Source organism: Citrus clementina, unplaced genomic scaffold (genome assembly GCF_000493195.1).
Source record: "Citrus clementina cultivar Clemenules unplaced genomic scaffold, Citrus_clementina_v1.0 scaffold_9, whole genome shotgun sequence".
Classification (NCBI taxonomy): Eukaryota; Viridiplantae; Streptophyta; class Magnoliopsida; order Sapindales; family Rutaceae; genus Citrus; species Citrus x clementina.
In genome coordinates this window covers 23,549,698-23,562,314 of record NW_006261964.1, presented here as the reverse complement: position 1 = coordinate 23,562,314, position 12,617 = coordinate 23,549,698, and the positions used below count along the sequence as shown (strand labels likewise).

The window sequence follows — 12,617 nt, the reverse complement described above, 5'->3', positions numbered from 1 at the left end:
TATTTTTCACTCTCTACAACTTAGAGACTTTGTTACTTCACTTAATACATAAACCAAAGGGGAGAAGGGGTATTTATACATGAAACAAACTAATCACAACCATTCATTTATTCAACTACTACACAAATCCTCACCATTCATTAAAACCTACCACTCATCTACTTCACCAGTCATACCTACCACACCTACCACAAGAAACTTCAATGTATTTGGGCTTGAATTTGTTTATTTTGGATCAAGTTTATGATCCAACATCCACAACACTAGAACGCTTTTCAATACATATATGCCCATTTAATCTATCCAACAAACCCATAAAATTGAACTATTGGATTGGAACTCTTATTTGAGTTCATAAATTCACACAATCATAAGAAAACAATAACAATAATAATAATAATAACAACAACAACAACAACAATAATAAGAGGATAATGAGAAAAAGGTTCTACCGTTGATGGGCAGTTTAGCTACTAAGCCAGAGAATGCAAATTTTGATAAGCGAAAGAGCTCTGCCTCTGCACTTAATATGTAACCCTTGAGTTCTCAAATTCGGCAATCGGACAATAAATGGTAATTTACACCCAAATCCTTATTGTATAGTGAAAATTCAAATATATCAAAAAATTTCTAAATAAAATCAACTAAGAGTTACTACTATCACAATCAAAGCTTTAAAGGAGAAACAATAATCATATTAGCACCACATCCTTTTGTTACTTAAGGTTATTTGGTAACTTCAATGACTTTTAGTACTTCTAAATTCACCTCGAACGGCTACAGCTAAAACCCCCGTCTACTCATACAGAGAGGATTGAAGGCAAATCTTGTAAAAGTTTCCATTTTTTGTTCTTTTCCTAAGCATAACATTATTTGAAACAAATTTAAGAACCCTTAAGTTTTAATAATTACAGGAGTAAGCGTGAGACTACTTGGCTAACAAATTAAAAAATTTCTAATAATATTGTCAAAATAACGATCTATACATAAGTAATAAAGGAGCAAAACCCATTATTCAAGCATTTAAATGTTCGCATTTGCTCATTAGGTGTTAAAATTAAAATCCGGGTATTTTTTTAGTTGGATCTTGGTTTTTTGGAATGAGCTTAAAAACCCAAATAAGTTTTCGAAATGTATCATTTAAGTTCTTAAAAGATAATTATACCCCTATATTTCAAATTCATGATTTAAAATTAATTTTATTTTATTCTTTTTCGATAAATTACTAATTTTTACGATGTTAAAAATCAAACCATTTACTAAAATATTACAACAGATAAATGGCTACAAAACTTTCAAATTATTCACATTATTTATTAAATTTTATTCTCCGTAACACATAAGTACCCTTGAATTTCAGTAAGCTATTAGTTATTTTTTTCCTCTTTCAGCACCAAATTTCTTACAATGATATACAATCTCATCATTTTCAATATACTTTAGTCACAGTTAAATTTTATATGAACGTAATATTTTGAAGCATAGTTGAGCCAAATATGTGTATGTGTATGTATGGATGGATGTGTGTGTGTGTGTATTAACCTTTGCACAATCACATTTTTTCTTCTTTGCTGATATCATTAGGTAGAATTAGTTTTTCTAAATGTACTCACAGAAAAATGTTCTTTTAATTGTTTTTTGGCATTATGCTATTACAAATATTGTTGTTTTCTTTTTATTCACTAACTAGGAAAATTTGAAATAACATATCTGTAACATTGAAATTTTAAAAGATTATAATTTTGTTTACATTTATATATGTATGTGCATAGCACATGCACACAAATGCATACGTGTATATTACACACCTTTCCCGATAAATGTTTTAACATTTTGCTCAGACCTAGTTCAGACTTCAACAATTCTAATAAAATAAACAAAATAAGAAATATTTTTGGTTTTATGAAAACAGGCCAATTGGATTCATCTTTTTGTGAATTTCTTGCTAGGGATTTAGATTGATTAGAGTTTAAGCATGTCAAAGTTTCCCTTTGTTCTCATTCCTTGTTATGTAACAAATTATTATTTGCCATAGTTCTTTTGTTTCTTTTATTTTTATTTGTATTGTTATTTTTGTTATTGATTTTCCTATTTTACTTTTCAGAGCAACTCCCCATGGTGCGAAATGACACTACGTTGAGCATAATCGACCACTTCATCAAGGAATGTATGCCTAAATCGTGTCTCTTTGGCCGATCCCAGACTCAGTATCTCGTCACCCGACCCAATTAAAAACTTCACCGTATTGCCCAGCCACTTCTGAAAGTCTGTGCAGCTGCTTTCTTCCTAATTTTCTGCCACTGGTGTGGAGAACTAGAAATTTTGAATTTGATGGTACCTGTTAACTATTTTATCACTCGATCACTACCTCATCATCGATGAAATTTTATTGGCTACCACGTTTTCGAGGAATGGACGCCCTAATTGTGCCTCTTTTGTTGGCATCGATATGCAGCTCTGGAAATTTTATATTTGATTGCATCGATTAACACCTTTTAGCTACTACCCATTACTAACAATGTTATATTGCCCTGCAACTTTTGGGAGACGTGTGCTTAAAGTATGATGTTGTTTTGCCAATAACCGTCTCACTGCCCTGTAGGTCTTTAAATCTTGGGGTCAGCTATTGCACCCTCACCGACAATGCCGATGGACCCATTAGCTGTGTTGACAATGACAAGGTACTTTTAATTTTAAATTTTTTGACATTATAAATAATTGATTTTTAATAATTATATATATTTTCATTTACTAATAGCCTAATAATTAAGTAAAAGGATGTTTTTTTTTTCACTTGATGACTTAAAGAGATTTAACTTAATTAATTTAGTTAAGTAGAGGTATTTGTATTTGTAACTTAATGAGAATTTTAGATAATTTTTACTTAATAAAATAAGCTAATTTTTTTGGAATAGAGAAATATGAATGAGCTAACTAATTTTCAATCTCAAAAATATCCCTACTATATAAATTATTTTTCATGCCTACTCCAAAACTCACCCATAAATATTTACTCACTAATAATTTTATCTTATATTATGTACTATTATTGAGAAGTTGTGATGAAATTTGAAACTTATGGTACTTTATATATTATGATTTCAAAACCATTATCTATTCAATTGAATATGTTTTTGCTTATATATGTTGAAGTATTATGGTATTTATTTTCTTTGGGATATATATATACTTTTACATTTGTATCCTTATTAAATTTGAATCTCAAATAAATAATATATATATATATATATATATATAATTTAATAAGGATATAAATGTAAAAGTACATTTTTCAATTCAATACTTATTTTTAGAGACACGGAGCCAAAAAAAAACATATTATTCAAATTCAGACATTTAGGTCTACTTAGAATTCCGAGCAATTTAGGTCTATTCAGATTTTAGATAAAAAAATAAATGCCACTAAATTGATTTCAAAAACTATATATGTAGAACCATGAACCAGTGCAGCACTGGATTTGGCTCTCCAATATCCACTCTAATCACTTCTTTATGCTAAAACAACAATTAATCAAACTAATCTTGATGTATATGATTAAACTAATCAAGATAAGCAAAATGAATCAATGAGAGATCAATGCAAGGCAAATTTAAAGTGGTTCGGGCATTGATGTGCTTACATCCACTGTGAAAAGATTAACCAAGCTTTCACTGAATGAGAGTTTACAACATACATATTTACAGAGAAGATGTAACTGAATCAACACCATGACATGTCAAAGTGTGAGACTATATATACAAGAAGAGACTAATCTAGAAAGATCCCCTAGACGCCGGCACATGACCCCTGAGCTTAATAACAAACTCAGCTGCTTCCCGCGCTTGTAGCAACCTTCAACAACCTTTGAAAACTGCCCCTGACCATGTGTCTACGTCTCATTAACCTTATTTGCCGAAACGCCAACCTTAGCTACTGTTTTGGTTAAGATATTCACGTGCTTGGCCACATGTGTTACTAATGCACGCAACTGATATCAAAAGCTTGTCATACAGCCTCCTTGGAGACTTCAACCGACATGTCGGTATATCCCTAAGTCTACAACTGACTTGTCATACTCGGTTGAGAGATCAAATTTGCAGTTCATTCTCCAACAATACGTATCTAAAAAAAACATATTCAATATTATTTCGAGAGAAATAATAAGTACTCTCGATGTCTATATTGTCTCCAATTGAATTATTGACTTGCTCGTGACAAAATTCTATAAATGAGAGAGTGCACAAGCGAGTACTTAATATTTTTCTCTGTATAGAATCTACCACAAATTCTTTATACAAATTATATTTTACAAACATTTGTGATGTAACAGTATTAGTTCAATCCACATAATCAATACTATTATGCCACTTCAGTGTATATACAAAACAATATGTGCAAAGAGCTTATGATGTTGGTTGATCAAATCTAGACAAATAATTTTTCTATCTATTATAAAATCAATCAAAGCTAGGAACTTTTCTTGATTATGTATACATGCACAAGGTTAGAGAAATACCTTGATTTCCTGTTGAAGATCTGAAGAAGACGACAGCAATCTTTTCCACCACTGTTGTTGGGATCTATAGAATATGGTTGTAGTCTTCTTTATTATCCTCATCCGTCTCTACAAGTCTATATAGGAGATGGAAATCCTAGAGCTATATTTTTCATTTTTAACAAAATCTATACGTAAAATCATATTTTGGTTCTAATTTCCTCTCTTTTACATAGGTATTTATTAGAATCAGAGTTTGACAAGAATTTAGCTAGTAGAGGAATTATAGACCCATGAGCTTTCTAGCTCCAACTTAATAGTAAAGGCCTGGTCATATCATGACACACTAAAACTACTAAGTTAACCCAGATTATTCCACTAAAAGTCCAACATTGCACTCTAGTAAACCATGTAATTAAATAAAACCTAATTAATTAAAACTCTTTTTATTAATTTTGTCCTTGGTCTTAGACCAATAATAACCACTTAATTGACACTCTATTCGACCTCATAATTAAAGCTAGGCCAAAGACAAATGTCGTGCCTCTGTAATTACATAGTTGTCCCTAGGTCAATATTTGTTCTGGTGATTACTTTCAATATATCTATATTTGTAAATTAAATTAAAATAAATATTATCATTCAATAAATAATTAATTAAATAAACTGTGGCAATAAATTTAAATGATCAAGTACCACAAATAACTTGGATAAGCATCATTAGTATAGATTCCATCTTGTAAGTATATGTTCCCATGATCCATGAAATTACACCTCAAAGCTATTGAGGTTTTAACTGTTTATATGGATCTCACTCCATCACAACTCAAAAGAAGCAAAAAATGAAAGCGAGTTCATTGCCCACTCAAGTATAAGGTCAACTAAGCTTATTAAAGGTTATGTAAATTACAATCAACGACATTTGTTAAATTAGATCATAAATTAGTATAGTCTAGTTCAATATGCTTATAACATATACATATTAACTATTCTACTCCACGCCTCCACTTCAATGATCAAGATAAAATCGTCACAATAGAAGTAGAAAATTATAGCCTTGCGTATGAAATGCCCATTTCATTAATAGTTGTGCATAATATTTTATTTATAAAGAACTTGTGATTTATATCTTCTAATATTGACATCATAAGTCCAATACGTAAATCACGTACTTTATGGATAAGGGTTGATAATGTAGTGCTCAAATAAAGGGTTAAAGCTTATTTACTCTCTATATTTTGAGGTTAATGCCCGTTTAGTCCTTGCAGTTTTAAAATATCTCAAAACATCCATGGCGTAAAATTATTAACAATCTTGTCGCTACTATTTGTTCCTTTTGGCTTGATTTTCAAATATTATATTCTTACAATAATGTTTTTTTTTTTGGTAAAAAAAATATAGCTAGAAACTATATAAAATAAAATGAAGACAAAAGAATACATTTATTTTTTTGGAAGCTCGTGTATGTCCAAAAAAATAAATATGGTAAGAAAAGTTAAATTACCAATTTTTTTGGACAATAATAAAAAAAATATATTTACTCATCAGCAAAGTGTTCAGGAAAAAATAATATATGTTCATTTTGTTTCTATTTTATTTTTAGGCTTAAATTGGTAATTTAATTTATTTCTTTTATTAATGTCCAAAAAAAGGAAACATTATTCTAAGAGGATAATATTATAAAAGTTAGCCAAAAGGAAAAAGAAACAATGGCAGGAATGTTTTGAGGTATTTTTAAAAAGTACAGGGACTAAATGAACTTTGACCCTAAAATAAAAAATGAATAAATAAATTTTATGGAATTCAGGAATTTTTGTTTTATCACTTGCTTTTAGGGCACAAAATAACAATAAGTCTAACATATGATTCTAGCATTATTCTTTGTAAAATACCTTTGCATGCCAATACAAACACCAAAAGATTTTAGTGGATGAAATCTGCCTTTTATGAATTATTTTACATTTTAGAAAACATTGAGGATATATAATTAGTATTTAGTACATACTAGAGCAACATTTTAATTTGTTAAAATATCAGATGCACTTCTACAAGATTTTCTCTCTATTGTTGCAAATAATACGACATTGCTACCATATAAAATAGGCTAAGCTCAATCAGCAATTTCCGGGATGAAAGGGATTGACTAATTTCTTTTTTTCTTCTTTTTGAACAAAGTGATTTTCATGTCCTTTGACATGGTCATTTTTCTAATGAAATTGTAAAAGGAAAGACACAAAGAATTAGTTAGGAGGTCACAAATCTGTATAACTATTCTAAGTTGTTACCTTATCATATTTTCTTCATAATTGTTAATGAATTAAAATCTTTAGAGTTTATGGTACCTCGCTTAGCAACTTTACACACTCGTCTTTATAGTCGTTAATGAATTAAATTGTTTAGAGTTTAAGGTATCTCATTTAATAACTTTACAGACTTAGGTAGCGTTTGTTTGTTTTTTTTTTTTTTTTTGAAATCTAAATGGGTCTGAATTTTTCTAAAGTCTGAATAGGTCTGAATATAAAAATCTGAATGACATGTTTGTTTTTTCTTTTTTTAATATCACAATATAAATGACATCTTGTTTGTTTTTACAATAAAAAATATCTTAAACTTGGTTATTTGACATTTATGTCCTTGTAAATTAAAACAAAAAAAGAGGATTAGATTTTGTAGTTTAGGAAATAAGTTATTTTATAGAGATATTTTTTTAATATAATATTTAATTGTCATTCAGATCTTTTCCCATTCAGATAAAAATCACAAAAGTTCATTTTTTCTATTTAGATGTAAATGTCGAATATCAGACAAAAGTTCCAAAAAAACAAACAAGCATATTTTAAAAAAGCTGTGAAATTAATAAAATTTTAGATTTAAGATATTTAACAAACAACCTCTTACATTAAATTTTGAAATATATGGTAAGTTAACAACTTATACAGAGAAATTCTTGACCTTATACTAATTAATTCCACGTGCTTTTCCTCTTATAAATTCATCAAAAAATGACCATATCAGAGCACAGAAAAATCGTTATTAATAAAAGAGAAACCAGCCAATTACATTGATTTTGGATATGGCAGGTAAGAAAACCAAATGGAGAAAAAAGATTGAGACGAAAAAGAACGAGAAAGAGGATGAAAGATTAATAACATTCTCTAAACGTAGATCAGGGATCTACAAAAAGGCCTGTGAACTTGTGACTCTAACTGGCTCTGAGATTGCCGTTGTTGTGTTCTCACAATCTGGGAAGCCATACACCTTTGGTCACCACTCCGTCGAGGCTGTTGCAAATCGCTTCCTTGGGATGAACCAGTTGCCTAATGACAACGTTCATTCGTTGGTTGTAGGTCACAGCCAGGTGAGAATTAACGAGCTGAATCAGCAGCATAATGAGCTGCGGCGCCAGCTGGATGAGGAGAAGGAACAGGAGAAGATGTTGACGCAGATGAGGAGGGGTAAAGAGACTCAGCCGCGTTGGTGGGAAACCCCAGTTGATGAGCATAACCTGCAGGAGCTGCTTTAAATGGATTCAGTCGTTGATGATCTGCACCAAATTTTTCTGGCCAAGCTCAATGAAAGGGCTGCTACTGCTGCTGCCTCCTCTCCCGTGGCACCTTCCTTGTATTTTCATCATAAATAATATACATCATTTTCCATTTGGTTTTTCATTTGTCTATAAAATATCTGAGGCTACGGGTCCAAATGATTAACTTGATAATGCTTAGAAACTACCTATCGTAAATGCCGATGATATAATTTGTGAATGCAAGTTATTGTTGTGCCTAAAAATGTGATATGGCTTGGTGAGCATCATTAGCAGCAATATTCAAAGTAATCTGTCAATTTGTCCAAGTAATTTACTTGTTCATGCTTGGTGAACTAGATTTATTTTGAAAACCCCAACTTTCCAAATACATCATCGAGCCAGCTATTTAAACTATGTTTATAATCACAAGTAGATAAATGAACCCTCAAGGAAGTAGGTAGCTACAAATATATTTAATTTCCTCAATTTGAAATTTGATTAAAAACAAAGATAAAAGATTTTTGTGGGCAATCAAATGATATGAATGTATGTGTACGATTTCGATGGAGATAAAAATCCTTTTCCATTAAATATTAACACGTACCCCAAGTATTTCTTATCGAACTCCAGTGATCGGAAACAAAGTGAATTCATAGCCAATTGTCCTACGCCCATGAGACGTATGGTTCCACGAAATTGTTTATGACATAGGGTAATAAATATTTTGACCGTAAAATCTTAACAAAAAATTCACAACTATTCAGGTAAAATAGAACTATATAAAAAGAGTAAGGTGAACTTCAATTCATTCCCTAGATAGAATGATAATGTTTAATATATTCCGAAAAAGTGTGAAAACCTCAATTTACCCCAATTTTAATTCAAAAGATGATAGAAAATAGCGGGCGCTTTGATGGGGTGTGTGCATGTGTGCGTCTATATATATATATATATATATATATATATATATATATATATAAATTTTTTAATTTAGGATTCTAATGTGTGAGAAAGTCCGAGAAAACTTTAAAACCCTATGGTTTTCTAGTGTTAATTTCACAATGCTCTAAAAATGTGCGGTTTTAAAGCTTTCTCAAACTTTTCCACACTTTAACATCCCTAACTCAAAAACTACTCTGTGTGTGTGTGTGTTTGTGCGCGCGCGCGCTAAATGCGGAAAAATTGATATTTTCACACTTTGATAGAGTAGATTGAAGATTGTCATTTTAAATAGGTGGTAAATATTCTCTCTCTAGGTAGGGGTAAATTGACGATATATTTGCGAGATTATCGTTATAAAGAATTTAACATAGCAAAATGGAACTGCGATTATGGCACGTTTATTGAACAAGCCTGTGGAGTATGATAGGATGACGTGACGTAATCCTAGCAGTAAGAGAGAGAAAGAAAAGATGCATAAAGTAGAAATGCCTTAAAATCTTCATTTCAAAATCAGCCTAAGTTGTTTTCGAACATCTACCATTTGTAGGTCTCGCACGTACTCATACAGATAGATAAATTAATTGATGACAACCAAAAGCTTGCAATTTTTTGTTGTTTTGCCCAGCATAATTTCGGAAAGATTTATTAATTGATGACAACCAAAAGCCTTGAAATTATAATAATTACTGGAGTGAGCGCGAGGCTAATTAGGTAACAAATTAAAAAAATCAAATATTGCTAAAATAATAATCCATATATAGAAATAATTAAGGAGTAAACCCACAATCCAAGTATTAAAATATATGCACTTCCTTATTGGGTGTCTAAAATGGTGGGAATATTTCCAATCTGCAAGTTGGGTATATCCATCCCATTGTAGATAATTAATTTTAAAAAACTCAAATAATAAATAAAAATAATTTAATCTTAATAATAATAATAATAATAATAATAGTAATATTTTTAATATTTGCAATAATTTTAAATTTTTATATTTTTATATTTCTGTTAATAATATATTTGTGTTCATTATAGAGATTGTAAATAAATCTTTAGGTTACCTAAATTTTACAATTAAAAAATATATTTAATGTACTAATAATATTAAAATTATTTTATATAATAATTTAAAATGACTCAAATTTTTACACTTATTTAAATGATACATTTCTATTTATTCTGAAATTTACTTTGGTATGGTAAAATATGTCTAACAAATTGTCAAATATTAAAAAAAATTTATAATATTGAAAATATATTAAAATGCATATATTATTTCATTTATTTTAATATTATATTTCTAATAAAATATCGGAAATAATTTTTTGGGTTGAGAGAAACAAATGGTATAATTTTAAAAAGGTAGTCTTGATGTCACTTGTTGAAAATATAGGGGCTACATTATCATTTTTCTAAACCTTGGGAGTGTAGCCATATTTTTCTTTCAAATTGAGCCCAAAAAATTTTATTACAATCATTTTTTTTTCTTCTTAATTTGCTTATTCCATTATGTACAATTAGTTTTTTCAAGTATGTTTGGAGAAAAATGTTCTTTTAATTGTTTATGGCATTATGCTATCCCAAATATTATTGTTCTATTGTTGTTCACTAACTAGGCAAATTTGAGTTACACTTATCTGTAACATGTTTCAATTAGTGACCATGAGAGCCCGAGTTAGTAATTTTTAAAAGAATATAGTTGTATTTACATTTATGCATATTACACATACAAGCGCGCGCATAAGCATGTGTATTTTACGCGCTTTTCCCTGTAAAGATTTGACATTTTCCTTAAACCCGTGTCAAGTTTCAACATTTTTAGTTCTAGCAAAATATAAGAATTATTTATTTAGTTTTATTGAATTGGGTTCATCTTTGTGTGAATTTCTAGGGTTTTTATTGATTAGGTTTTAACATGAAAATTATGATTAAGAATCAAAACAAACAGACACGCTTGCAAATCCAAAAAGCTAGCCAGTGTCAAGCATGTCAAGTTTTCCCTTAATTCTCATTCCTTGTTAACAATTGATATGGTTCTTTTCTATTGTTTATATTTTTATTTTTGTCATTGATTTTCCTATTTTACTTTTCAGACTTCCCCCCCAAGATTTGAAGATGACACTAATTGAGCGATCTACCACTTTTGCAAGGTATATGAGATTTAATTGTACCCTTTTATGCCCAGTCACTTCCGGAGGCATGTATGCCTACATCTTGCCTCTCTTTATAAGTAATTTTTTATTCATCCTATTCACTGTTCGTCTTTCGTTGGCATGGACTTGTAGTTCACGAAATTTTACATTTGTTGGTATCCATATAACGCTGCTCGGCCACTAAACTTCATTGACAATATTATGTTGACCTACAACTTCTGGGAGAAATGTGTGCCTGCATCATGCTGCTATTTTGCCTATAACAATCTCACTGTTTTGTAGATCTATAAATCTCATCGCCAGTCATTACGCCATTCCCAACAGTACCAACAGAGCCATTAGTTTTGTTGACGATATCACGGTGCTTTTTTTTTTCAAAATTATATTACATCATTAATAATTGATTTTTAATAATAATATATTATATTATTTACTGATGGCTTAACATCAGTTAAATTGATTTTTCAAAATTATAAGTATTTTAACCAAAAAAAACATGTTCAGTAGTTTTTTAGTTTTTTAAGAGAAAATAGTAAGTGCTTTCGACGTGTAGATTGTCTCTAGTTGAATTCTTAACTCATGCATGTTTGCCATGAAAAAAATTCAATAGCAGAGGGAATACACAAGAGAGAACCTAATATTTTCTCATAGGTAGAATTTACCACAAATTCTCTATACAAGCTATTTAATTTATACAAATATTTGTGGTATAACAGTTAAAGTTGAATGGAAATATCACATGATCCATATACTTGATAATGTTATTCCACTTTAGTTTGTACACAAAATAGTTTATACAAAGAGTTTATGATTCTAGCATTACTTTTAGTAAAATATGGCATATGTGTACATATCAATATGTACGCCATAAGTTTTTGGTGACGAAATCTTATTTTCATTAGTTTGTTTTATATTTTAGCGGACAATGAGGTTGTTAATTAGTACAAACTAGAGTAACATTTTGATTTGCAAAAATATTAGATACATTTTAAAAAAATTTTCCCTTTTTTGCCGCATATATATGGCGCATTACTACCATATATAATAAGCTCAATGAATTTTTCTTGGTTGCCATTTCCAAAATGGATGTGCTTGCCTAATTTATTTTGTATGAGCAGTACAGTGGTTTTCATGTACTTTGATGATATGGTAACTTTCTGGTGAATTTATACGAGGAAAGACACAAAGAATTAGTTAGTAAGGTCATGAATTTATCTATTCCTAGTGGTTACCTTATCCTATTTTCTTTTTATAATTGTTAATGAATTAAATTCTTTGGGGTTTAAGGTATCTCATTCAGTAATTTTACACCTTGTATTAGATTTTGAAAAACATGGTAAGATAATAAGGTAACAACTTAGTAAGATAAATTCTTGACCTAATACTAATTAATTCTACGCGTCTTTCCTCTTATAAATTCATCCCAAAATGACCATATCGGAGCACGGGAAAATCATTGTTCATAAAAAAGAAACTAGCCAGATATCATTGATTTTGGAA

The 12,617-nt window shown here is 29.8% G+C and overlaps 1 protein-coding gene across 1 annotated transcript; it reads left to right on the top strand.

Annotated features, from left to right (window-relative positions):
• Window positions 1–7,569: 7,569 nt before the first annotated feature.
• Window positions 7,570–8,019, top strand: LOC18031259 (agamous-like MADS-box protein AGL62). Its single transcript, XM_006421271.1, has one exon. The coding sequence runs from the start codon at window positions 7,570–7,572 to the stop codon at window positions 8,017–8,019; it is 450 nt and encodes a 149-aa protein (XP_006421334.1).
• Window positions 8,020–12,617: the final 4,598 nt, after the last annotated feature.